General features: G+C 38.8%; 1 protein-coding gene across 2 annotated transcripts in view; it reads left to right on the forward strand.

The window, feature by feature from the left end:
• Positions 1–16,074: 16,074 nt before the first annotated feature.
• Nox1 (NADPH oxidase 1) overlaps positions 16,075–26,010 on the forward strand; it is a 31,196-nt gene continuing 21,260 nt past the window's right edge. Inside the window, exons 1-2 of one of the 2 annotated variants that reach the window (XM_070040084.1) lie at positions 16,075–16,310; positions 20,850–20,945. In XM_070040084.1, the coding sequence (XP_069896185.1) occupies positions 16,266–16,310; positions 20,850–20,945 (141 nt within the window). In that variant the 5' untranslated portion in view covers positions 16,075–16,265. The remainder of the gene's footprint in view (positions 16,311–20,849; positions 20,946–26,010) is intronic. The other variant, XM_070040085.1, reaches the window with a different exon arrangement.

The raw sequence follows: 26,010 nt of genomic DNA on the forward strand, positions 1-26,010 counted from the left end.
GGCTTCTATAATTGGGGAAAGCCTTCACATGAAGGACCAGCAGATGCTCTGATGTTATGCACCCCCTGGGTTATAATGCCAGAAAATAACACTTGTGCCCAGGTTCAGAATTGCACCCATGACTGTATAGAACTAAAGAGAGGCAACTTTGCTTGTGCCAACTATGAACACATCTTATATGCTAAGGGCCACGTTTCTTTACCCAATGGGTGCTTTTTTTTTTTAACATGTGAGAGTTATACTCTTAATTATATCCCTGCCAAGCTGATTCATAACTCCCAGTGCTGCCTAAGCCATCTAGATGTTGTACCACCCCACAAGGAGCTCTTCCAGCCTCAACAACAAGTGGTCTAGTGCTTAATGAGAATGGTACACTGCCATCACTTTTTCTTTGACTGGGATACCAGGGCGGGTGGTAGGAACTTATAAGGGTGTTATATATTTGGCATGCATAGTGGCAAAAGGCAATAACAACACCTCATCTGCCATTGCACTACTATGCTTGACAATCACGCTGCCTTGATTACTCTTACTCCACCACCAATGGTGCGAGGAGATTAAAAACATGCGCTGCTGTGACCTAAATGATAGTAGCTATGCCATCAAGGAACAAGTTAAACATTTCAGAAAACTTGAGGAAAACATCCAGCAGAATGAAGGGGGATGGGACCTATTCCGGTGGCTTACTCCCTGGCTCATGCCTATTTTGGGTCCCTTAATTGCAATTTTTGCCTCATTCTAATTGTGCCTTACATATTCTGTGCATGAAGAACATCCTTATGGGAAAGATGAGACTTTTCACCAATCAGTCGATCAATCAGATTCTCCTAGGAGGGTACTTGGTCAAGTGTCCCCCATTGACCAGTTTTTTTGCCCATTTCTCAGCAGGAAGTAGCTCCAGAAGAAATGACCTTCACCCCTGCTCCCAACCAGGTGCCACCGTCATCCAATTATTAAACCAAAGAGTGGGGGATGTTAGCCCAGAAGCCTCCTCCCTCATGGCTTAACATGCTCTTTCCCTAGGCAACACTGGTCCCATGTAGTAAAGGCAGCAAATGATCAGCCCTTACCTCCCTTTCCCTGAGAGGGCACCCTGTTGGGATAGCTATGATCATATAAGGCAGCTAGATTCCCCCAAATCTTGGAGATTATAAAAAGTCACCTGAGACAATAGCCAGCATTTCTTCTCACTTCCTCTCACCTGGTGAGATGGGGTCTTGCCGGTCCCCTTACTGGCAATAAACCTTTCCTTTGTTCTTCCTACCTGGATGTCTGCATGGTTTTCTGGCTGAGTATAATTTATTCTATCAATATGGGGCTGTGAACCTGAGCTACGTATCCTCTTCACTCTACCTGTAATCTGTTCTGGTCTCATTGAAAACCACATGTCTTTTTTTTTTTAGAAGTGCAACCATGGAACTCTCAAATGCCCAGTCCTTTCATGGTTTTTCCAAAGAAATTACAATTCCAAAGCAATGGAAGCAACAGAGATATGAGTGAAGGTTTCCTTGTTGAAGCTGAAATGTCAAGATCTTATTTTACTAACAGTCACTTAATATGTTTTTGTAAAATATCTCCATGAAAGTACTGAAATTATTTTTCTAAGACTATTCAGTCTTGCAACTTACACAACAAAATATTTTTATTAAGAGCTTTATAAGAGATTGCTTTGTTACACTGTAAAGATAAATACATATTCTGTGATATAACTATGCTGTGATTATTATTTTTTGGGAGGTCCTGTCGTGGGGCCTGTACTCTGGGCCTGGACGCTGTCCCTCAGCTCTTCAGCTCAACGCTAGCGCTCTACCACTTGAGCCACAGCGCCACTTCCGGCTCTTTTCTTTTTGCTTATGTGGTGCTGAGGAATCGAACCCAGGGCCTTGAGCATGCAAGGCAAGCGCTCTACCACTGAGCCACCTTCCCAGCCCTGCTTTTATTATTTTTATGTCCTTCTCTTGCATCAATGCCATATTTTTCACTAATAATCACATTAACTGATTTACCAAATGGAGATCACATAACCTATGGATAAGCATCCCTAGCCAATAGATGGGCTAGCAAATTGCAACTGGCTTGTAGTATGAGAAGCTAAACCAAACTTCATTGTCATGAATGGGAATTAGGGAAATAGAAGCAGAGCTTGTTAGCAGTAGAGCTAACAATAAAAACAAACAAATAAAAGTAAAACAATAAAAGGATGTCATGAAGTTGAGTAGGGATCAAGACAAGGAACAGAAAAGATGTAGTGATGAAAGAAAAGAAAAGCAAATCCACAGGAAGAACATCACCTCCCTTTTGTGTATTGAGTTGGTTTCTGTCCTTTGAATCACAAGGCTGAGAAAATAAGTGATAAAGGGAAATAAAACTGGAAAAAACACTGGAGCTTGGAGGCACAACTAAATTTTGGACATAAAACCAGTGGCTTCTGTGTAAATAGAACATTAGAAGTGTTCCTTACATCCTTCCTTAAAAGAAAGAGTTCTTCACACCTTGCATGGAATGAATCGTCAATGAATATCAAAAATAAAATTCAATTGTCCAAGAAAAACCACAAATCATCAAAAAGATCAGATAGAATACATCAGATGTCACAGTTTGGTAGAACCAAACTTTATATTATATAGGATTTCTGTATGTGTATGCATGTGCATATGTATTAATACACATATTTATACTCACATACATATAATTTTCAACTTTATTTTTGAATTAACATAAATTTATAATGAAAGATATTTCCTTATATTTTGCTCCATAGACTTTTATTTTGAAACTGGCATCTAATCTGCATTAAGTAATAATAACAAAATTACCAAACTGTAGAGTTCAAAAGCATGTCAAGATAAGTTATTAGAATTAAGAGAAATTAAACTAGGTTCCTAAATTGAGAATAAAAATAATCGATCAATTCCTATATACACAACAGACAAAAATATTATTCAAAAAGTCAAGCAATAAGTATAAACTATTTATAGTAAATTTACAGGAAATAAGCTTTAGGTTGTTAAAAAATACACTTAATAAAAAGACATTCAAAGGACCAATCGGTTATGTCCCAACTCTGGGATTTAAGCTTTCTTACTTCCCAAGTCTTTCTGTAACAGATGTGGATGATCATGCCCCTTACTCTGAACAATGTTCAAAGTTTGTTGCTATCAAGAGTCCAGCCATCTGGGATTTTTATCCCACTTGCAAGGCAGTAAATGAAACTCTGTGTTTTGAATTCTGGCAAAGCTACAAAACTCCTCAGTCAAAAATGATAGACTGGGATGGGAAGGTGATTCAGTGGTAGAGTGTTTGCCTTGCATGCACAAGGCCCTGGGTTCAATTCCTCAGCCCAACATAAACAGAAAAAGCCAGAAGTGGCCCTTTGGTTCAAGTGGTAGAGCACTAGCCTTGAGCTGAAGAGCTGAGGGACAGCACCCAGACCCAGAGTTCTGGCCCCATAACCGGAAAAGAAAAGAAAAGAAAAGAAAAGAAGAAAAGAAAAGATGAAAAGAAAAGAAAAGATGGACTGTTCCTGTTCACAGCACAGAAATGGTTTTCATTGCTTCCCCCTGCCTTTCAAATCCTACTGACATGTAAACAATAGAGAAAGGCCAAGAGGACGTTTTATATACACTGAGATTTCTTAGTTGCTAAGAGCCAGCTTGAGGGATCCATTGACTTTTAGTAGACAGAAGCAAGCCCACTCTTGGGGAGAGATTTCCCCTTCTCTTAAGTTTTTTTGCTGTTAATGAAATTTAATATATGAGTTGGGCATAAGGACTTTGTATTCTTGACATACTCAGGAGCACACAGTGAATGTTGGGGGACATCAGTGTAAAAATAGGTGGTTGGTACAGAGCAAAATCTTACTGTAACAAAAATAGTGCAGCTACTGTGGAAAAGTGTCAGTTCTTCGATTAAATACAGGATTACTATATGACCTATCAATTTCACTTCTAGGTGTACAGCCAAAAGAATTGAGACAAATGTTCAAGCAAAAACTTATGTATAAATATTCATAGAAATGCTGTTCATAATAGGTAAAAGATGGATACGACCCAAATGTGACAACAATGGACAAACAAAAGTAAGTACATCCATGTCTTGGAGTATTATTCAGCAAACAGAAGAAAGAAGTCTGTATACATGCTGAGACATGAATGAACCTTCAAAATCTCATGCTAAGGGAAAGAAACCACACACAAAAGGTCATATACAATCATATATTGTGTGAATTCATTTATATGAAATATCCAGAATAGGAAAGAAAACCCATAGAAGCCAAAAGCAGACACCAGGAAGCTAAAAACTCTACAATGGAGAATGATTGCCAATAGTATGTGGGTTTCCTTTCATGGTGATGAAAATGTTTGGAAACTGGGAATGTGAATGGTTATGCAATGTGGCATGTATTCTATGTTCCATGGAATTACACACTTTAAATGTTAGTATAAACATGTGCTGACTTACCCTACCTTAGGTGATAACCTCCTGTCCCATCCATTTCCCTGTAAAGGACATCATTTTGTTCATTTTTTCATTTGTCATGGGGCTTGAACTCAATGCCTAGGCACTGTCCCTGAGCATTTTTGCTTACGGCTAGTGCCCTACCACTTTTAACCACAGCTCCACTTCTGTTTTTCTGGTGGTTAATTGGAGATAAGAGTCTCAATGATTTTCCTGTCTGGGCTGGTTTTCAACTTCTATCCTCAGATTTTAGCCTCCTGAGTAGCTAGGATATAGGCATGAGCCACCAATACCCAGCCTGGAATTTTCTCTACAAAGAGGTTCTGCCTTAAAGGTTTTGCCCTATTCTTAATAATCAATAATTTTGTTCTGTTTCTGATTTCACATTTTATATTCTTTTTTTTGGAGGGGGTGTATCACAATGCCCCATAGTGAAATGTTTCAAATACTAAACAATAAAGCATCTTTTTCTTCATAGGAAGGAGAGGTCAATTTTCACATTTCAGTTAATATTATGTTGTACTCTCTGGAAGGGAGGGTAAATATTTGCTTTCGGCTCTGAGAAAGGTCTCTTTTTCCAAGAGTGAGCTGAGGGTTTATAATATGATAAAGGGAAATTTTTTGTAAGTAGATCTGGCTCTGCTGGGGACAGGTAACAGCAGGGATGGGCAGGGCCAATGGAGAGGGTGAATGAGGGCAAATACGGTTGAAGTACTTTACATGCATGAAAATAGAACAATACTAGTTGAAATTGCTTAAAAATGGCCTAAGGGATGAGGGAGGAGGATGGAGGGGTAGGGAAGAGTTTGATCACATGCATTGTACTTATGTATGGAATGGTTACAATGAAACTCTTGTGTATAACTAATACATACTAATGAAATTCCTATTAAAAAAGCAGTTTCACTTCCTTATTTAAAAGCTCATCTATCCCATCTGGCTTGATGTGTAGCCAAAATATTTGTAAATCATTTACCTCACAGTGCATGCTAGAGGCTGGCTCAACTTTTCGCTATACCTGTGCCTTTATCTTCTGTCCCAAGAAAAGCACAAAGTTGGGAGCCAGTCAATATGGCTACTATTGGGAAAATGGAAGAAAATGGAAAAGGAATAGACCAAACTCAATCATCAAGAGGCAAGGATTGTTTATTGAGGAATAGCAAGGGGCACAGACTGGCTTGCTCCTTTTCTGTTCCCTTCCACTTTCCTAACACTCATAAGCTTTTTTTTTTGCCAGTCATGGGGCTTGAACTCAGGGCCTGAGCACTGTCCCTGAGCTTCTATTTTGCTCAAGGCTAGCACTCTACCATTTTAAGCCACAACACCATTTCTAGCTTTTTCTGTTTATGTGATACTGAGGAATCAGACCCAGGGCTTCACATATTCTAGGCAAGCACTCTACCACTAAGCTACATTCCCAGCACGATACTCATAAACTTTTCGCCCAGGCTATCTTTGAACCATGATCTTTCAGATCTTTGCTTCCACAGTAGCCATGACTATAAATATGAGTCACTCTATCTGACTCAGTCTCAAAGAAAAGGCAATATTTGAATATTGTTTCTGAAGTGAATATATAATACACATTTATTAGTTTAAAGTGCAATTTCCATGTAGCAGTTGTAACACGAAAGTATTCAGTGCTATTCAAGTGATGTCTCCATAGTATTTATCAGCTCATACACACTGGATCAATTGATGCTTACCATAGTCCTGTGAAGGAAGTCAGGAAGGCCAAGAACCACATAAACCTTTAGACCACTGAGTACATTCCCAGATTCCTTCCCCAAGACTGGGGGCATTCCACATGTTTTCTTACTTGAACATTCTAGCCCTCAATCAGTCTCAAAGAAAGGGCAAGATTTGAATATTGGTTCTAAGGTGAGTCTTATATTTACACATTTTTCTGCACAGATTTCCAATGATTAAAGGGGGCAAAGGGTACTATCTTATTGTACCTGATATCTTTTAAAATTTGAATCCATGGAGGCTGAATGTAACCATTATACCATACTGCCTCACTGCCTCTTCCCTATGACCATTCTGCCTTCTGCCTGTCAATACAGGCTACTGTTTGGATACTTCCTCCATGGAAATACTACATACTAAATTACAGATGTGAGAGCTGAGGCTTCTAGAAGTTAGAGTTGTCCAAGGTAATGTTGGTAGTGAGTAGAGAACTGGTAGTCTTACATGATGCTGTCTTTAAAACAGGATACTTTTTTTTAAATTTTATTTTATTTGTGAACATACTGTACAGAGGGGTTACAATTACATGGGCAGGATAATGAGTACATTTCTTATCAAGCATTGCACCCTCCTCCTTTGGTTTACCCTTCACATCCCTTCCCAGCCTCCCCCCTCCCCCCCCAATCCCAATCCTTCTCTTCCCCCCCCCTCCCCCCGCACCAACGTTGTAAAGCTCGTTTTGGACATGACAACTTGTACTTCTAATTGTTGCAACAGGTCCACCTGTATCCTTAAACAACTGGTTTTTCCCCATCTCCTCCACAAGTTATACTGACATCAAATATAGTGAAAGCAGGGGTTATACTGTGGGGGAGGGACATACAAAGCAACAAAGAGATAATCTTATAAATGCGTTAGAAACACCTGCATGAAAGAAAAAAACATTAAAATACATATCTAAGGGTTCATTTTCCTGACATCACATTATCTGACCTTTTCCGCTTGACTCATACATATACTAGATATTGCAAATAAGGGAAACCATGGGACCTATGTTTCTTTGGGCCTGGCTTACTTCACTTAATATAATTTTTTCCAAGTTTTTCCATTTCCTAACAAATGGGGCAATGTCATTCTTTCTGATGGAGGCATAGAATTCCATTGTGTATATATACCACATTTTTTTTGATCCATTCATCTGCTGAGGGACATCTGGGTTGGTTCCATATCTTAGCTATGGTAAATAATGCTGCAATAAACATAGTTGTGCTGGTAGCTTTAGTGTGGTCTTGTTTGTAAACATTTGGGTAAATGCCCAAAAGTGGGATTGCTGGGTCATAGGGGAGATCTATGTGAAGTCTTTTGACGAACCTCCATACTGCTTTCCAAAGTGGTTGAACAAGTTTACATTCCCACCAACAATGAAGTAAGGTTCCTTTCTGTCCACATCCCCTCCAGCATCTGTTGTTGTTAGAGTTCTTGATTTTTGCCGTTCTAACTGGGGTGAGGTGATATCTCAATGTTGTAAAACAGGATACTTTGATAGTAAAAAAAAACTGATTTTAAATGATTGCATATACCTCGATCATTTTTATTATGAGATGTTTCCATTTTTGTATGCTGGTCCTTGGGCGTGCACTCAGGACATGGGTGCTGTCCCTGAGCTTTTGTGCTCAAGGCTAGTGCTCTACCAATTAAAGCACAACTTGATTTCCAGGTTTTTGGTGGTTAATTGAAATAAAAGTTTCATGGACTTTCCCGCCTGGCCTCATTTCCAACTGTGATTCTCAGATCTCAGCTTCCTGAGTAGCTAGGATTATAGCCTTGAGGCACCAGCACCTGGTAAATGCTTCAATTTTGACACTTGAATTAATAGTAGATTATACCTTTAGAAAAAGATGTCCTTTCAACACCATCTTCTATGCATTAGAATAAAAACATGGTAAAAGTACAAGAAAGTGCTAGTTCTCCCCATCATAACTAAATTTATCTTTGTAAAATCTTGACCATCGACTGGGAGAGAGCAAGGGAGGTGTTCACACTATCTAAAAAGAAATGTACTCTTTACCTGACTTATCTAACCTCTTTGTACATCACCTTTATAATAACAATAAAAATTAAATTAAAAAAATCCTGACCATCAAATTCTTTTTTTAATTCTTAGTTTTTGGTGTCCTGAGTAAGTTTTGATTGGTAAATCAAACACAATTTGTCACTTACTAATTCCTGTAAGAGGTGTATAAAAATTGTAACTGTAAAGGTAAATTTAGGACAAATGATGACTGAGACAAGTAATCAGGAAGAAGCTAAAACAGGCAAGTCACGGAAGGACTCTTTACCATTTACAAGAATTTACTCATTATGGGTGGGATCAACCGTTTACAGGAAATCTTTCCATAATCCTGGAGCCTATGTTATAACTACAGATAAGTCATAACAGGTACAAGTCAGAGAACTCCAGGAAGCAGTCAATCTCAAATTTAGTTGTTGTTAAATAATATATAAACCTGGGAAATGCAAACATTAAAATATTCAGGTGCAACAATACAAAGTAGAAAATAATGTTTAGAGCTGATAGAATGAAAGTGATTTTTAAGAGACATTGTGGAAAAAGGAGCTGAATGCAAACATTTTCTAGTGTGTCAAGAACTGCTTAAATCTCAGATCTGAGATGTAGCTATTTTACTTGAATTAACTGGTACAAACTTATTTTCAAAAAGGATCAATTGGTCTTACTGCTGCAGACGAGTAAGAATTTCCCATTAAATTCATCTAACTGCTTTAGTTAAGATTCTGTGCTCATCAAAGTGTCAATCAACTTCCTACTACTTGATATTCAGAATGGAGGAAACTACTCACAGACACAAAGGTCCATTCAGCATGGCATACATAATCCTTTAGGCAAATATGTAAATTGTCATCTGGATAATAGGTCACAGAGTCTCAAACTCAGAGGGTACTGAAAGCACTAGTTAACCATCTGATACATTTCTGCTAAAAAATAGCCGGCAAAAGGTTGTCTATCTTTCTTAGAGTGGCTCAGGTAAGAAGAAACACATAATCCCCTTCCTTGAATATCTGTGCCAGAAAATTTGCCTTTATAGCTGGGTGTGATAGCCCACACTCCTAGCTTTTAAGAGGCTGAGGCAAGAGGACCTCAAGTTTGAAGGCAGCTTGGCCCAGGTAGTAAAACCTTGTCTCAAGGAATAAAAAAAGAAAAAAAAAACTATTGTCTTAAATTAAGAAAAAATATGTCAATTTAGAGCCTTCATTTCTAGGTTAAATCCTTAGGTCTACAATCTATAACAATCTAGACCTCTGGAAAAAAAATGCTCTTGAGTTCACATCTAGGATGAACTGCCTTTCTACCACAAATTCATTAATTTAGGATATTCTCAAGTATTTTATATAATCTTGGCCACTCTCCCATGAACAGGTTTGAGTTTCTTTTTGTTTTGTTTTGTGCCAGTTCCGGGGCTTGAATTCAGGGCCTGGGCACTGTTCCTGAGCTTTTAGTGCTCAAGGCTAGCACTCTACCATTTGAACCACAGCTCCACTTCCAGCTTTTTTGGGTGGTTAATTGGAGATAAGAGTCTCACAGACTTACTGGTGGCTTCAAACCACAGTCCTCAGATCTCAACCTCCTGAGTAGCTCGGATTACAGGCATGAATCACCAGCACCTGGCTTCAGTTCCTTTTTAAAAGTATGATCTTTGCATGGGAAATGATTTTGCACAATTTGCCAAAGTAAGGTATTTTCATGGCAAATGATTAGAATGATTCTCAATATTGATCAAGATGCATTGTATTCATAAACTTTTTTGTTAAATGGCAACTCATTTGAACAACTACTTTAAGGTAATTTAAAATAAAACCAAAGAAGAATTATTCTCATTCTACTTCAACTCCCTTCCATCAAAGCTTCCCCTCACATGAAGTGGCTTGGAGTGGCCATAACCATTTTTGGATGTTATATTGGTGATAGATTTTTTTTTTTTGTTGGTTGTGGGGCTTGAACTCTGGGCCTGGGTGCTGTCCTTCAGCTCCTCAGCTCAGGGCTAGCACTCTACCACTTTCAGCTACAGCACCATTTCCAGTTTTCTGGTGGTTAATTGGAGATGAGTCTCACAGACTTGCCTGAGCTGGGTTTGAACCATGATCCTCAGATCTCAGCCTCCTGAGTAGCTAGGATTACACATGTGAGCCACCAGCACCCGGCTATAGCTTTGGTTTGAGTTAGAAGAATATATATTGTGTCTGATACTTTCATGTAGGGTTAGCAGATTTCTAGCTGCCTGATGGTAGGAATTAATTCTATATATAGTCTTATCACCTGCTGTGCTAATTTTGCTCAGTACTATATAGCACTTAAAATGCAGGTGTGTTAGATAAATAGTGACATTATTTTTATGGGTTTTGTGATGTCAAAGAAATTCTTTGTTTTTTTAAAAAATAAATATAAAATGAGTCATCTATTGAGCTGTATAATAGAACCATTTTATGATCTACAAATTATACCTTAACAAACCTGTTAAAATGTGATTTTTTTGTTTGTGTAAATATTCCCTAATGCAAATTAAAATAAGAATGTGTATCTGGGTACCAATACACCAAACATTATATTTAAGAATAAAATGAAACAATTCCCTTTGAGACTGGGGGTTAGACAAGGGATAACTATTACTAGCTTTGTTCCCATTGTACTGGGAGGTATGGTTAGTGTAGTAAACCATGCCAAAGAAACCAGAGCTGAAAGAATCAGAAAACTATGATGAGAGCAAAAATAATGACTGGTTTGAAAAAATTCTGAAAGACTACAGAAATATTATTAGAATTTCTAAGTGAGTTTAGCAATGTTGGATACAAAAATCAGTATGTAGGGGCTGGGAAGGTGACTCAGTGGTAGAGTGCTTGCCTTGCATGCCTGAGGCCCTGGGTTTGATTCCTCAGCACCACATAAGCAAAAAAAAAAAAAAAAAGCCGGAAGTGGCGCTGTGGCTCAAGTGGTAGAGTGCTAGCCTTGAGCTGAAGAGCTGAGGGACAGCACCCAGGCCCAGAGTTCAGGCACCACGACTGGACCCCCATCCCCCCCCCCCCCCCCCCCCCCCCGCAAAAAAAATCAGTATGTATTTAAACCAGTTGTATTTGTATCCAACAGTCATAATTAAAAGGTAAAAATATATAACCTGTGATCCTATTAAATATATACAAAAATAGCAATAAAATTTAAATGAATGTTAGCTGAAGGGAAGATGCTAGAGGATGAACAATACCAAAATGAAGGAAGCTGGCAAAATGAAAGTCACTGAAGGCTTATGGCGAGTGATGGGTATGGGGAAACTGAGAATAAGTGAGGAAGTTGAGTCTGATTAATGTACTATATATGCATGCATGGAATACCATGGTGAAACCTTTTGAACAATTAAAATATACTTAAAAATGCATGAAAGGAATGTAAAGCTGGTCCTGTCCAGGATGTGGCTACTAATGGGAGGGTAAGCAGAGAGGGTAAATATAGTCAAAATACTTTATATAAAAACGCATGTAACCTGGGTGCCAGTGACTCATGTTTGTAATCTTAGCTACTCAGGAGGCTGAGATCTGAGGATCATGGTTAGAAACTAGCTCAGGCAGGAAAGTCCCTGAGACTCAGGGAACCAGAAGTGGCACTGTGACTCAAAGTGGTAGACCACTAGCCCTGAGCAAAAAGTTCAGGGACAGTGACCAAGCCCTGAGTTCAAGCTCCATGACCAACAAAAATAAAAATAAAAGCCGGGCGCTGGTGGTTCATGCCTGTAATCCTAGCTACTCAGGAGGCTGAGATCTGAGGATCGCGGTTCAAAGCCAGCCCGGGCAGGAGAGATCGTGAGATTCCTATCTCCAATTAACCACCGGAAAACCGGAAGTGGCGCTGTAGTTCAAGTGGTAGAGCGCTCGCCTTGAGCTGAAGAGCTGAGGGACAGCGCCCAGGCCAGGCCCAGAGTTCAAGCCCCACGGCTGACCAAAAAAAAAAAAAAATTAAAAATAAAATGAAAATGAAAATACAAACACATGTGAAAATGGAACAGTGAAGCTTATTGCAATTTGTTTCAGAAGGAATGGGGATGAGGGAGAATGATGGAGGGAGAGACTCTGGTCAAGGTGCACTGTATGCATCTATGGACATATCAAAATTAAACCCCATTGTACAACTAATTGATGCTAATAAAAATATGAGAAGCCAGGTGCTGGTGGTCCACAACTGTAACCCTCGATAAGGAAAAAAAACCAGCCAAGCAATAGTGCAAGGCCCTGAGTTCAAGCCCTAGTACAAAAGAGATTTGGGGAAAAAAGAGAAAAAAGAACACTGGAAAAAATTAAAATATTCAAGTCATGATTGACATGACCTGGTCTATCTAAAATATTTATATTTCTAACATCTCACAAAATAAGGATCACATTCTTACAAAAAATGAGATGTGTGGATAATATACCTAAGAAGAGAATATAACATAGATGAAATAGTTCTTCTGGGATAAGAAAATTCCAGGGACCCAAGAGTATCAAGAAATTATAAAGTTCATGAAATTTTTGTGAAGAATGGCTGTGGAGTAGGCATTCCCACCTCTATAAGTTATTTACTGTAGAAATTAAGAAAAGATATAAATTCTTAGTAGAACTATATTTTTTTAAAGAAGAAGATATTTAAAACCTTAGATTTAAGAATGTTACATTCAAACTAGGGTAATGTTTATAATATTATTTAAAAAACTTTTTTTTGTCTGTTATGGAGCTTGAACTCAAAGCCTGAGCACTGTCCCTTGAGGTTTTTTGCTCACTTACCACTTTAAGCCACAGCTCCATTTTGGGTTTTCAGGTGGTTAATTGGAGATAAGAGTCTCATGGAATTTCCTGCCTGTGCTGGCTTTGAATCACAATCCTCAGATCTCAGTCTCCTGAGCAACTAGGATTACAGGCATGAGCCACTAGTGACAAGTCAATGAATCATTTTTAATGGTCACAATATTTACATTACTTTCAGGAAGATCTTGATTATTTTCTTGTTTGTGGATTGTATTTTTATTGTAGCAATTTTCAGTATAAGGGGAAATAAAATTGTAAATGCTAGAGTTTAAGAAAATTTGCGTGAGTGTGCTAAAGGCCAATACACCCAAAACAGCCTTGGACAACAAGCTGGGTAAACTTGGCCTATGAGTTGCTCAGATTTATTAGAAAGCCATAGTAAGTAAGACAGTGGGAGAATTAAACAGAATTGGAGAATGAACTTACATGTATGTAAATACTTGATATATGCTAGAACTGTGATTTTACTTTAGTGAAGAAAGCATTTTTCCAAAAATGGTTCTGTCATATTAGCTATCCATTAAAATTCTACCTCACATCATAAATAAAAAACAGCTCCAACAATTAATACACATAAATAAAATAAATTATAGGAGGATTCAAAGCATAAATGTGCAAGGCAAAAAAACAAAACATTTACAAAAAACTATGTTGATCTCATATAAGCCATATTGGAAAAACCTGGTAATCAAAGTACATTAAAATGAAGACCTTCCATTTATTAGAAACCACTATTAAGAGTAAAAACACAAACTATAAATGTAACCAATAAAGGATTAATATCAATTTTAAATATAAGTCTAAAACTCTGCAAGTAAAAGGAAAAATAAATAAATAAAAACATAAGCCAAGAGCCCTGGCTCAAGCAGCAGGGCACCTGTCAATGAGCATAAAGTATCAGATACCGAGTTCGAGTCTCAGTCTCACCACCCCTCACCCACAATATATACATAAATGTACATCTATACATGTATATATGCCAAAACCCAGAATAGTCACCTATGTAAAAAGAAAAAGAGTGGCTGGGAAGGTGGCTCAGTGGTAGAGCGCTTGCCTTGCATGCATGAGGCCATGGGTTCGATTCCTCAGCACCATATAAGCAAAAAGAAAAAAGCCGGAAGTGGCACTGTGGCTCAAGTGGTAGAGCACTAGCTTTGAGCTGAAGAGCTGAGGGACAGCGCCCAGGCCCAGAGTTCAGGCCCCACGACTGGACCCCCCCCCAAAAAAAAGAAAAGAAAAAGGGCTCACAGTTGAATTTCAAAAGGACTTAAAGCCACGCCTATAATCTTAGCTACTCAGGACCCTCAGATCTGAGGATTGTGTTTCAAAGCCAGCCTTGGCAGGAAATTCCATGAGACTCATATCTCCAACTAAACCCCAAAAAAGCTGGAAATGGAGCTGTGGCTCAAATGGTAAAGCACTAGCCTTGAGTGCAAAAGTTCTGGGACAACATCAAGCCCTGAGTTTAAGCCCCAGGACCAGCACAAAAGTACTTAAAGCCATGAGTGATGGCCACAGCTGTAATCTTAGCACTGAGGCAAGAAGAGAGAATGAAGCAACAGGATCACAAGTTTGTTACATAGTTAGTTTGAGTCCAGCTAAGTCTACATAGTGAGATCTTGTTTAAAAAATTCAATCACACACCTCTGATGCATGCCTTCCTAGCTACTCAGGAGCCTGAAGTCCCGAAGACTATAGTTCAAACCAACTGGGCAGAAAAGTCTTTGTACTTTGTTATCACCAAAAAACCAGTAAAAAGCAGATCTAGGAAGTGTCTCAAGTGGCAAAATGCCAGCTGAATAAGCAAGCTCAACAAGTGCAAGGCCCTGAATTCAAATCCCAGTACCAAAAAAAAACCAAACAAGCAAAAATGAGAGAGAGATTTAACCTAATTATCAGGAAAGGCAAATGAAATAGTATTTCATAAATTGCAAGTCCTAAAAAAATCCCAAGCATCAATAAACCTGTGGAGGAAACTCTCGAAACTAACCCAAATTTCATTGGAGTAGACATTTATTTATGTAGCAATGTTGGGCATCTGCAAGTCTCAGTTCCTGGAAATTCCTCTGGTGAGAAACTGTAGCATGAATGTCATTACATGAATATTTTATCCATCCATCACTGAATGCATTAAGGTGCATTCATGCAATATACATGTACCAACATGTATGAAACTACAAATAAAAACAATGTTGAAAAAAACAAATCATACTATTATTATTGTGCATTTACCAAAAGCATTCAAAGCAAGAAGAACTGAACCCTACTTTTAGGTATGCAATAATAGTTAACAAAACTATAAAGAAAATCAAGAGAATGATTACTTCAAAATTCATCTGGTGGAAGAGGGTGAGAAGACAAGGGGTGTGATTAGGGAGGGACACATAGGGTTGCTTTAAGAGACTGGAAATAAGTATGCTTCATTTTTACCTGGATAATGAGAAGAAAGATAATCATTAAATTCAAATTATTCTTTACATTCATACATGTAAGTTGTGTCCTCTTTTGTGTATATTTTCACTGTTTTAGGAAAGGAAAAAAATCTTAGCATCCAGAGCTGAACCCACATTTTAGACAATCACCTCACTATTTGGGACAGCTCTGCCTCTGACTGATTTGCACCAAAGTGTACATCTACACCTGTTCAATTTGCTATCATTTGATCTGGTCTTCTAGTCAGTCAAGCTTTCTTTAGAGCTATTCTGTCTGTCAATCAGGGATCAGCTTCCAGGGAAACTGATGTACTGAAATTTCCAAACTGGCCGGGTGAAGATCCAAATGACAGCAGATGGATATGGTAACCCTTCTGAAAAGCTAACTCAAAGTAGCATCTCCAGAATACACACCCTCCTCCCTCTGCTTCTCCTGAGGCAATCTGCATATAACCTCAGCCTAATTTTTTCTCACATGGGAAACATCTGCCAATCTCTTATCAAGGAAAGCAGTATTTCACACTGGGCTATGTTGATAAGATGATCAGAGAGACTCACTTTAGAAGACTGCTACTTCCTTAAGGGGTAAAATCCCCAAGAGGGAAAACCCCTGTGGTTCTCATAGGTAGGGCTGTCTTACTTAAGTTGCTACACAGTTCTGTCCAGAGGAGGAAGACAAACTACACTTATCTATTTCCTGAAAGCTTTGTGAGTAGATGTGCATCCTTCACATCTGAAGGACTCACAGACCCTGTAAGAAGACGGACAGCTCAACCTGAAGGACTTCTTCAGGATCCAGACTTCTAATCTGCCCTGCTTAGAGAGGCTCCAAACCACTCAACAATGGGAAGCTGGGTGGTTCACCATTGGTTCTCAATTTTGTTTCTGGTATGTGATGTTTTACTTCATATTAATTAGGAATGTTCACAGAATAAGAATACAACATGTCTGAAGACATTTGTAAAGTTATCCTCAATGGGATGAGTTGATGACTGTTAGTTGGTTCCACAAAGTTGGTTATCAGTTAGAAAAAAAATCCAACTCTAGACCAGATGAGGGAACAAAGATATATTACAGTTGTTTATGTTGCCAACCCATGAGTACTTAGAATTTGTCTGTTTCTATTTTATGACTTCTTTTCTCTTTCATCTCACTTCTAACTCCTGCCATGAAATATTGACTTCTATTTATCTTTCCTACACTGCTATCAACAAGATTTCACAAAATAATTGTATTTTTGAGTTTGGGAGTCATTTTAGATATCATGTTGACCTAGCACTGCCTATTGGGAATATATTACAATTCACATATCTAATTTCTATATTTTATAATACATATACTGAGAAGAGGTAAGAAGAGACAGATGAAAATTTTTACAATGTAATTCATTTGACTCAATATATAGAATATTAATCTTTTAACATGCAATCAATATTGACCATGAGATCATTTTCTTTTGGGGCTGGTTCTGGACTTGAACTCAGGGTTCCCTTCTTTCACTTGGCATTTTCTGCTCACTGAACATAGCAGGTACATTGCCACCTGTACCATGCTTTCACTTGTGGCTTTTGCTGGTTAATTGGAGATGAGTTTCATGGACATTTTTCCCAGACTGGCTTTGAACCACAATCCTCAGATCTCAGCCTCCTGAATAGCTAGTATTACGAGTATGAGCCACCAGCACAGATATTTCTATTATTTGTTCCCAGTCTTTGGAATGCCATTTTTCATATTTTATACTCACAGTGTATCTCAATTAAAATGAGCTACATTTCAAGTGCTCAGTAGTCACATGTGGGTAGTGGCTCCAGCATTACCCATTGTAGATATAGAACAATGCCTTGATTATACAAAGTAAGGTAATTTGATGTCATTGAATTAATTAGCAAACATGTTCAGAACTTCTCCAATATCTCACTGATGTACATTCTCTTCTCAATTCACTCTCTTTCTTTCTGTCTCTCTGTCTCTCTCTGTCTGTCTCTGTCTCTCTCTCTCTTTCACACACACACACACACACACACACACACACACACACACACACACACACACACACACACCTTCTTCCTACTCTTCATTCTTTCACTTCTGAGACTCACCTAAGCCTAGGGGATCCTTGTGTCCTTTCTCTTCCAATGACTCTTTTTTTCTCTTGCATTTTTTTTTGTTGTTTTGGGTCCTGTAGTGGGGCCTGACCTCTGGGCCTGGGTGCTGTCCCTCAGCTCTTCAGCTCAAGACTAGCGCTCTACCACTTGAGCCACAGAGCCACTTCCGGCTTTTTTCTTTTTTCTTATGTGGTACTGAGGAATCGAACCCAGGGCCTCATGCATGCAAGGCAAGCACTCTACCACTGAGCCACCTTCCCAGCCCTTCTCTTGCATTTTGTGGGGGTCCCATGAGATCCTAGATGTCCTAGAGAAAAAATGCAGTGTGCCTCTGGAGGGCTGTTTCTTTTGCAGTTATTCGCAGGCCAATTGCTTATTTTGGGAAACTAGTCTATGATTTGGAATTGCAAGACCAAAAGCCTTATATTTAGTTCCTTTTGCACTGTAGCAGAAGGAGTATGAGATTAGGCACTAGGGGAACCTGGAAAGTCCTTTCTGTTCTGCTGCTAAGTGGCCTCTAGCCAATTGTTTGTTTTCTCCAGACTTCAGGTGCCATGTGGTGGTGGAGGTGATAGGTGGTTTGGTGAAGAATGGGATTAATAAAGTGACTATTAATGTAAGGGTTTTTCTATCTATAAATCCCATTGTATTTTTTACCCCTCTCAATTTTTTGCTGGGGAATCTATTATTTATGGTGATAACTCATATTAACTCTATAGTTTTTCATCTCCACACTTTAACAACACTATTGGCAAGCTCAGCCTTCTTGCTACCTTTGACATACATATATACTGTGTTTTAAAATAAAGAATAAGTTGCTTTAAAAAATCCTACTTCTTCCCAAGTCCTGTATTTGCACCTTCTTTTCCATTCCTAGTGGAGGGAATGATAGCCAAGGTGGGAAACAGAATTCCTTAATTACTTAGATGCTGCTGTATTACATTATTTACTTTGCCTACATTTGATGATGGGATGATAGGGTTCTTTGTTTCTGCATCCCTCTCTGATCCTGAAATATTTCTGCTCCTTCTAAAAAAGCTTTTATTTTTTTCCAAATTCTTGAAGTATCTGTATCTTTCAGTTTTCCTTTCCCTCTTGAGTCAAAGAGTGTCTAAAAGACACTCAGCTCTAGAAATGATTCTGAGTAAAGGAAACCAGGAAGATATTGATTGGCAGCCAGATATGGTGGGGTATGCCTCTAGTTCCAGACACTCTGGAGGCTCAGGTGAAGGATTGCTTAAGCCCAGGAATTCAACACCAATCTTGTCTAGACTAGCCACAGCAAAACCCATCTCAAATAGAGGGTTGGAGGAGGGAGAAAAATTGATAATTGAAGCCAGTTTAGTAATGTTGCAATTCTGTAGCCAGTCATTTATTAAGCTCTTACCATATGGCATGCATTACATTAATCAATTTACATGCTTTATTGAATATGAGACTCATAGTGTTACTGAGAGATAGATATTTTCATTATTTCACAGGTGTAAAACTAATGTTCAGAGAATTTAAACCATGTATCTGTAAGATAACAAAGCCAGTACGTGATAGCACAAGAATTTGAGAGCAAGCAGTTTGTTTCCAAGATTGTACTTAGATTCACTATACTGTGCTGTTAGAGGCCAAGATCTGGCGACTCAGAATGGGCTGAACTGTTTCTCATAAAGACTTGAGCAGGACTATTTCTCAAGGTATCCTAGTGCCATTTAGATCTGCTGAAGTACAAACTAGCACAACCAATATGAGCTAGAACTCAGTTGGGTGGTCTACAAAAGCAGTGAGCAGTGGGCTCCAAATTTCCCCCTTTAAGCAATGTAGACATAGAACTTTGGACAGGCAAATGCAGTCTTAAAAGCTCAAAGGAATCCAAAACAACACTCAGTTAATTTGGGGGATAAAAAGATTTACAATCTAAAAACAGGACAATGTGTGTCAGTAAATAATTAAGGAGTGGTTTAGAACTTTTCAGATGGGTATTAATTGTAGATGCTAAATTTTTTCTTTGTTTCTTCAGAAATTTGCTCACTACTATCTTTCAAATGCAATACTTTGAAAGCTGTAGACCAGGAATTGGTGAATGTTTCTATACAAATTTGGACAGAACATAACTTAGGCTTTTATGAGCCATATGGTGAGTCCTGGTTACTCATCTCTGCCATTGTATCCTGAAACAGCCATAAACAATACAGAAATAAGTAGGTGTGGCTGTTTGAATAACCATTTACAGTTACTAAAATTTGAATTTCATATAATTTTCATGTCACAGAATATTATTTTTCTGATTTCTTCAGTTAACACTGAACCACACCTCCACTGACTGCTTTTTGGTGGTTAATTGGAGCTTAGAGTCTCACAGACTTTTCTGCCTGAGCTGTCTTTGAACCTTGACTCTTGGATCTCAGCCTCCTAAATAGCGAGGATTACATAAGCCACTACCCAGCTATTTATTTTAAACAGACAGAAAAGAAAACCACGAAGGGATAGTAAAGACTCTCAGAAGAGAGACCCCAAAGAGGCATCCAATGGAGTCCTCTTAGAGAGTGGTTTTTATAGTACAGGAATCCCGCCATAGCTCTCTCCTGGGCTTTTCACTGATTGCTTGGTGGCTTGTGCATGTGCTGCCCTGGCTCTTTTCATAATGCCTAGGGCATTATGGGAAGAAATGTTTGAGTGGTAGCCCGAGGCATTATGGGAACAAGAGCACCTTGATGGGCCACTTGTTATCTGCCTTGTGTTATGTCCATCACGTTTTATTCCCTATCTACCTAGTAGTACTCTGCTATTAACAGGGGTGGTTAACCACTTCAGACTACTCCCTGCTTCCGTAGTCTGAGATCCTCTGGGATCTTTTTTTTTTTTTTTGGTCGGTCGTGTGCTTGAACTCTGGGCCTGGGCGCTGTCCCTGCGCTCTTCAGCTCAAGGCGAGCGCTCTACCGCTTGAGCCATAGCGCCACTTCCGGTTTTCTGGTGATTTATTGGAGATAAGAGAGTCTCAGGGACTTTCCTGCCCAGGCTGGCTTTGAACTGCGACCCTCAGATCTCAGCCTCCTGAGTAGCTAGGATTACAGGCGTGAGCCACTGGTGCCCGGCACATGCTCTGGGATCTTTGAGTTGTAGGTACTGAGCCCTACTAACTCGCTCATTAGTGCCAAATAACTAAAAGCACTTATTCTGAAATTAGGTTCTATCCTCATTGAATTGTACTCACTGCAAATGAAAACAGAAAATATAATAAAACTTTTAGCACAAAATAGTAAAAAAATGTTGCCACTATTTCTGTTCCTTTCCAAATTCATGTATTTCTTGATATTTTTTTTTACTCTAGGTTGTTTGGTTAGGGCTGAATATTTACCTGTTTGTATCTGCATTTTTAAATTTTGAGAAGAATGAAAAGTACTATTACACAAGAGAAATTCTTGGGGTAAGTATTGTAGTTGTGAAGAATTTCTCTCTTTTTTAGGTGGAGTTTTGCTGTTTAAAGCCACACTGGCTATTTTTTAAGTCTCTAATACCTGCTGTTTGTGACACAATGTTCTAATTTTCTTGTAGACTAGGTTTACCAGAAAAAACAGAGTACTTATTTAAAATTGAATTTCAGGTAAACTGGGTCATTTTTACATGAATATGTAAATATAAATATAAACATAGCTATACAAATGTGTGCATTTTTAATATGAAATTCAATCTATTTGGATATTCTGTATTTTTATTTACTAAACCTGACCCTGTCCTAATCTGGAGGATTTTCTCAGCCCCAAAGGAAGACATAAAATAAAGAAAACCATTAGGTGGTGGTTTTCCATCAGGTTTTCAGCAACTCAGGTGCCCCTGCCCCCACTTATGAGTTTACGGACTCCTGCTTGATTATTTTTTGCCAGTCCTGGGGCTTGAACTCAGGGACTGGGCACTGTCCCTGAGCTTCTTTTGCTCAAGGCTAGTACTCTACCACTTGAGCCATAGCGCCACTTCTGGCCTTTTCTGTTTATGTGGTACTGAGGAATCAAACCCAGGGCTTCATGCATGTTAGGCAAGCACTCTACCACTAAGCCACCTTCCCAGTCCCTCCTGCTTGATTTTAAGAAAACATTTAGTTGAAGGAAATAGACGAGAAGGAGGGAAAAGAAGAGGAAGAGGAAGAGAAGGGAAGAGAGAGGGAGAAGATTGTAAAACAGGAAAGATTAAAAACAAACAATTTGAGAACCATGTGTGGACTAATGTCACCTATAGAACAGGAGGGATACTTGAGATACTTATTGGACCTCAAGAGCAGGTAGAACTGCAAAACTCGGTATCTGCAGGAAAATAGGGTCAGGTCAGAGGAATAGAATGGAGAAAGTGGAAGTTCAAGCTCAGAAGGGGAAAGAGTGAGCCTCACACAAGAATATGAAGGTCACCAGGAAGTCTGGAGGTGAGACATATTCTTCCAAGGCTGATGTATGTGGGCCAAACCTAATAGCTATCTGTACTCTACTATGCACTGACAGGTAAGGGATTTGGCTAAATCACTTTCATCTTGTTGTTGATTCTTTAAAAAAAAATAGGTTTCCACAAAGAATCCTCAATGCACATATTTGAAGACAGTTCATCTTGTTTTCTCTTTGTAATCAAAGGATCCACGTGGAGATCTCAATGAATTTGAATATTCTGCTCATGACTTATTTCACCCTGCTGTTTTTTCCATTTTAAAGATTTGTCCTTGATGACTTTTTAGAAACTAAATCTCCAGAGGAAGTATTAATTTGTCTTTAAATAGATTTTACTAAGAGAATGATGCAATAAATGTGACTAGGTATAAAAACCTGATTACTGTAGGCCTAAAAAGTCAACAGCAGAAACATGAATCATACTGATTTCCTGTGATTTCATTTTTTAAGCCTCATTTAAAAATTAATTATAAATGATGATGCTTTCAAGGACAACTAGCCCCATAGAAATATATCAGTAGGATATGAAAATCCCTCTCCCATTCAACTTCTGAGAGCTAACTGCTATTGATAGTTGGGTGTGTTTATAACTAGACATACTGATTTATATCCATAAATACACAAGACACATAGGATTTGTTTTTATTTTTGAGATAAGTTTTTGTGTGTATATATATATATATTTATTTATTTATTTGCCCAGTACTGGAGCTTGAACTCAGGATATGGACACTGTCCCTGAGCTTCTTTTGCTCAATCCTTGCACTCTACCACTTGAGTCACAGAACCACTTCTGGCTTTTTCTGCTTATGTGGTACTGAGGAATCAAACCCAGGGCTTTGTGCATGCTAGGCAAGCACTCTACCACTGAGCTACATTCCCAACCCCATTCCTTTTAGTTGTTGTTGGTCCTGGGCTTGAATTCAAGGTTTAGGTGCTGCCCGAAGCTTCTTTTGTTTAAGGATAGTACTCTATTACTTTGAGCCACGGCTCTACTTCTGGCTTTTTTAGTAATGTATTGGAGATAAGAGTTTTATGGACTTTCCTGCTGGGCTGGCTTCAAACCATGATTCTCAGATCACAGCCTTCCAAGTAGCTAGAATTATAGGTGTAAACCACTGACTTGGTTATACTGTACACTTTTAATTTCCATATTGTGAGTTTTGGTTCTTCTGTATAGTTCCATATATTTTGATAAATAGGAATACATTTCTTTAACCATTTCATTATTTCTTATTGATTTTTAAAAATCGCTTTCCTCAAGGCTCCTCAATGCACATATTTGAAGACAACTCATCTTTAAAAACAAACACTTTTCTATTTGTAATCAAAGGATCCATTTGGAGATCACAATGAATAGTGCAATATTGTAGATTGGCTAGACAATCATTTTTACACTTCATGTATCTCAAATATCTTTCCCTGTGAGCAACTCAGCAGTTGTGGATTTCTCTTCCCAAGTCTGCATTCAGTGGTGTTTAATGCCAATGAAATCTACTATGGTGGGATTCATTGCATTTTCAAAATAAGCAGATGCTGGAAATGGGAAATCTGCCTTCCCACAAGAGCTAGTTGTTCAAGCATTTAGTACCACTATATCACTGCATATTGCTCTCAGCCTTTGAAGACAACCACAGGCCAATGCACTGGTGTACTACAAGTGATTCAATTATTTGATAGGGTGGGTTTTTGTTTGAGACAGGACTTAGGATTGAACTCAGGGCCTTGTAGTTGTAAGGCTGACAGTCTGTCACCTGAACCACATGTCCAGCCCCCTTTCACACTGGTTATTTTTGAGGTAGAGTCTCACTTTTGGCCTGGGCTGTGATTGATAGGGTAGTTTTAAATTCATACTCCCCTTGGGAGAAAATATGGATTCCCTTTGAACCAGATCAAATCAGTGACAGAGGAAGTAGTAGAAATCCATAGTCACAGAGACATTCATAATAGCAGCATTTCAATTATAGCATTGGTGAGAGTTGATAGAGAGAAATGAATATACATTGAGATATTCCAGCATGCTGCAATATCAAAACGTTTTCTTAACAAAAAACCCATCGTGTACAGATAGCTGCCACAGCATACAGAAGTGTGAAATTATAGTCCTATATTGTCAATTCACTTACCAATTTTAGCTTGAAGAAACACCTGTAACTCAAATAAGTAAGCCATGGGAACCAATGTGAAAATGTAGGCTCTCTGAGACGAATTACTCAGAAATGGAACCAGCTGTCTCTACCAAGACCAATCAAAGTGTGACTCAGCGCACAAGTCATGAGGAAGAGCATAAATGGAAAGCCAATGGGGCAGCTCTTGCTCACTTTATCGCCTGCTTAGCTGGTCATTATGGACACTAGATCTTCACCTGGCTTATTAATTAATGTCATGTTGCCCTGGGTTAGGTTGTTTGGAAAAATAGTTTTTGTGTCTTGAAGATTATTAGAGAGGACATCAGTGGTTAACACCTATAATCCTAGATACTCAGAATGCTGAGTTTCAAGAATCAAGGTGTGGAACCAGCCTGGGCAGAAAAATTGGAGACTCTTGTCTCCAGCTGACTGCACAAAGCTAGAAATATAGGTGTGGCTTAGGTGATAGAACCTGAGAGAGTGATGGCCAGAGTTCAAGCCTCAGTGCTGACAAAATAACCCACAAAACATACAACAAACAGGACAAAATATTAGAGAAAGGTTGGGAAATTATGAACTTGAACCATTATGTGTGTGTGTGTGTGTGTGTGTGTGTGTGTGTGTGCGCGCGCGCGCGCGTGCGCGCATGCGCGTGCGCGCGTGCGCGCATGCGCGTGCGTGTGTGCATGCATGCTCACTAGTGTTGGAGCTTGAATTCAGGGCTTGGGCTCTGTCCCTTAGTTTTTTGCTGAAGGCTAGCACTCTAAGCTACAGTTCTACTTGCAGGTTTTTTTTGTTTTGTTTTGTTTTTAGTTTAGTGGAGATAAGAGTCTTACAGACTTTCCTGCTTGGGCTGGCTTCAAACCATCATCCTCAGGTCTCAGCCTCCTGAGTAGCTAGGATTCCAGGCATGGGTCACTAGTGGCTAGTCATACTTATTTTTTGAGTCTCCAGATACACATGTTAAGACTGGCCAGCAAGAGGAAGTGCAAAAAATATTACTTCATTGTCATCCACACTTTGGCTTAGTACTACAATCTTGTTTCACTCTGTAGCCTGAGATCAAAGTACACCTACAGACACAGAGACCACTAATACACAGTTGAAAGGTTGATCTTAGTTACCAAAGAATTGTTACTGTGTCTAGCCTATACCTAGTCAGTCTTGTTTCTTGGCTTTATTGATGGATCAACTTGCTCTTAGTTTATGCCATGTGGAGAAATCAGCTTGGAAATTCTGTTCTTAGATGTTCTACTTTTTCAGGGCTGGAGATATAGCTCTTGGCAAAGTGCTTGCCTAACATGCACTAGGCCTTGGCTCCAAAACAAGAAAAGATCTCTCTTCCAAAACAAGAAAAGATCTCTCTTCTAAATTGTCTACTTACTTTTAAGAATCTTGCTCCAAGGGGTTTACTAGTCTTTTTTTTTTTTTTTTTTTTTTGGGTCCGGTCATGGGGCCTGAACTCTGGGCCTGGGCGCTGTCCCTCAGCTCTTCAGCTCAAGGCTAGCACTCTACCACTTGAGCCACAGCACCACTTCCGGCTTTTTTTCTTTTTGCTTATGTGGTGCTGAGGAATCGAACCCAGGGCCTCAGGCATGCAAGGCAAGCGCTCTACCATTGAGCCAACTTCCCAGCCCCGGGGTTTACTAGTCTTGACTAAGCTCTCTCTAGTATTCAAAGATATCAAATATAATGGTTATTATTTTTGTTGGTTTTCTTCAATAATGATTACATTCTTACAGTTTCAATATTAGAAAATACAGAAAAGAGAATAAAATGGTCACTATCTAAAATCGTATCATTACTTTTGATCTTTATTTAAAATGACCATTAAAGCATATGTGATTCTCCAGATTATTTTAGGGAGGACAAATAATAAAACTATAATTGTGTTGAATAAAAATTCTCTCTATAAAATGTTATGTTTATCGAA

Source organism: Dipodomys merriami, unplaced genomic scaffold (assembly GCF_024711535.1).
Source record: "Dipodomys merriami isolate MVZ:Mamm:240054 unplaced genomic scaffold, mDipMer1.0.p SCAF_3, whole genome shotgun sequence".
Lineage (NCBI taxonomy): Eukaryota > Metazoa > Chordata > Mammalia > Rodentia > Heteromyidae > Dipodomys > Dipodomys merriami.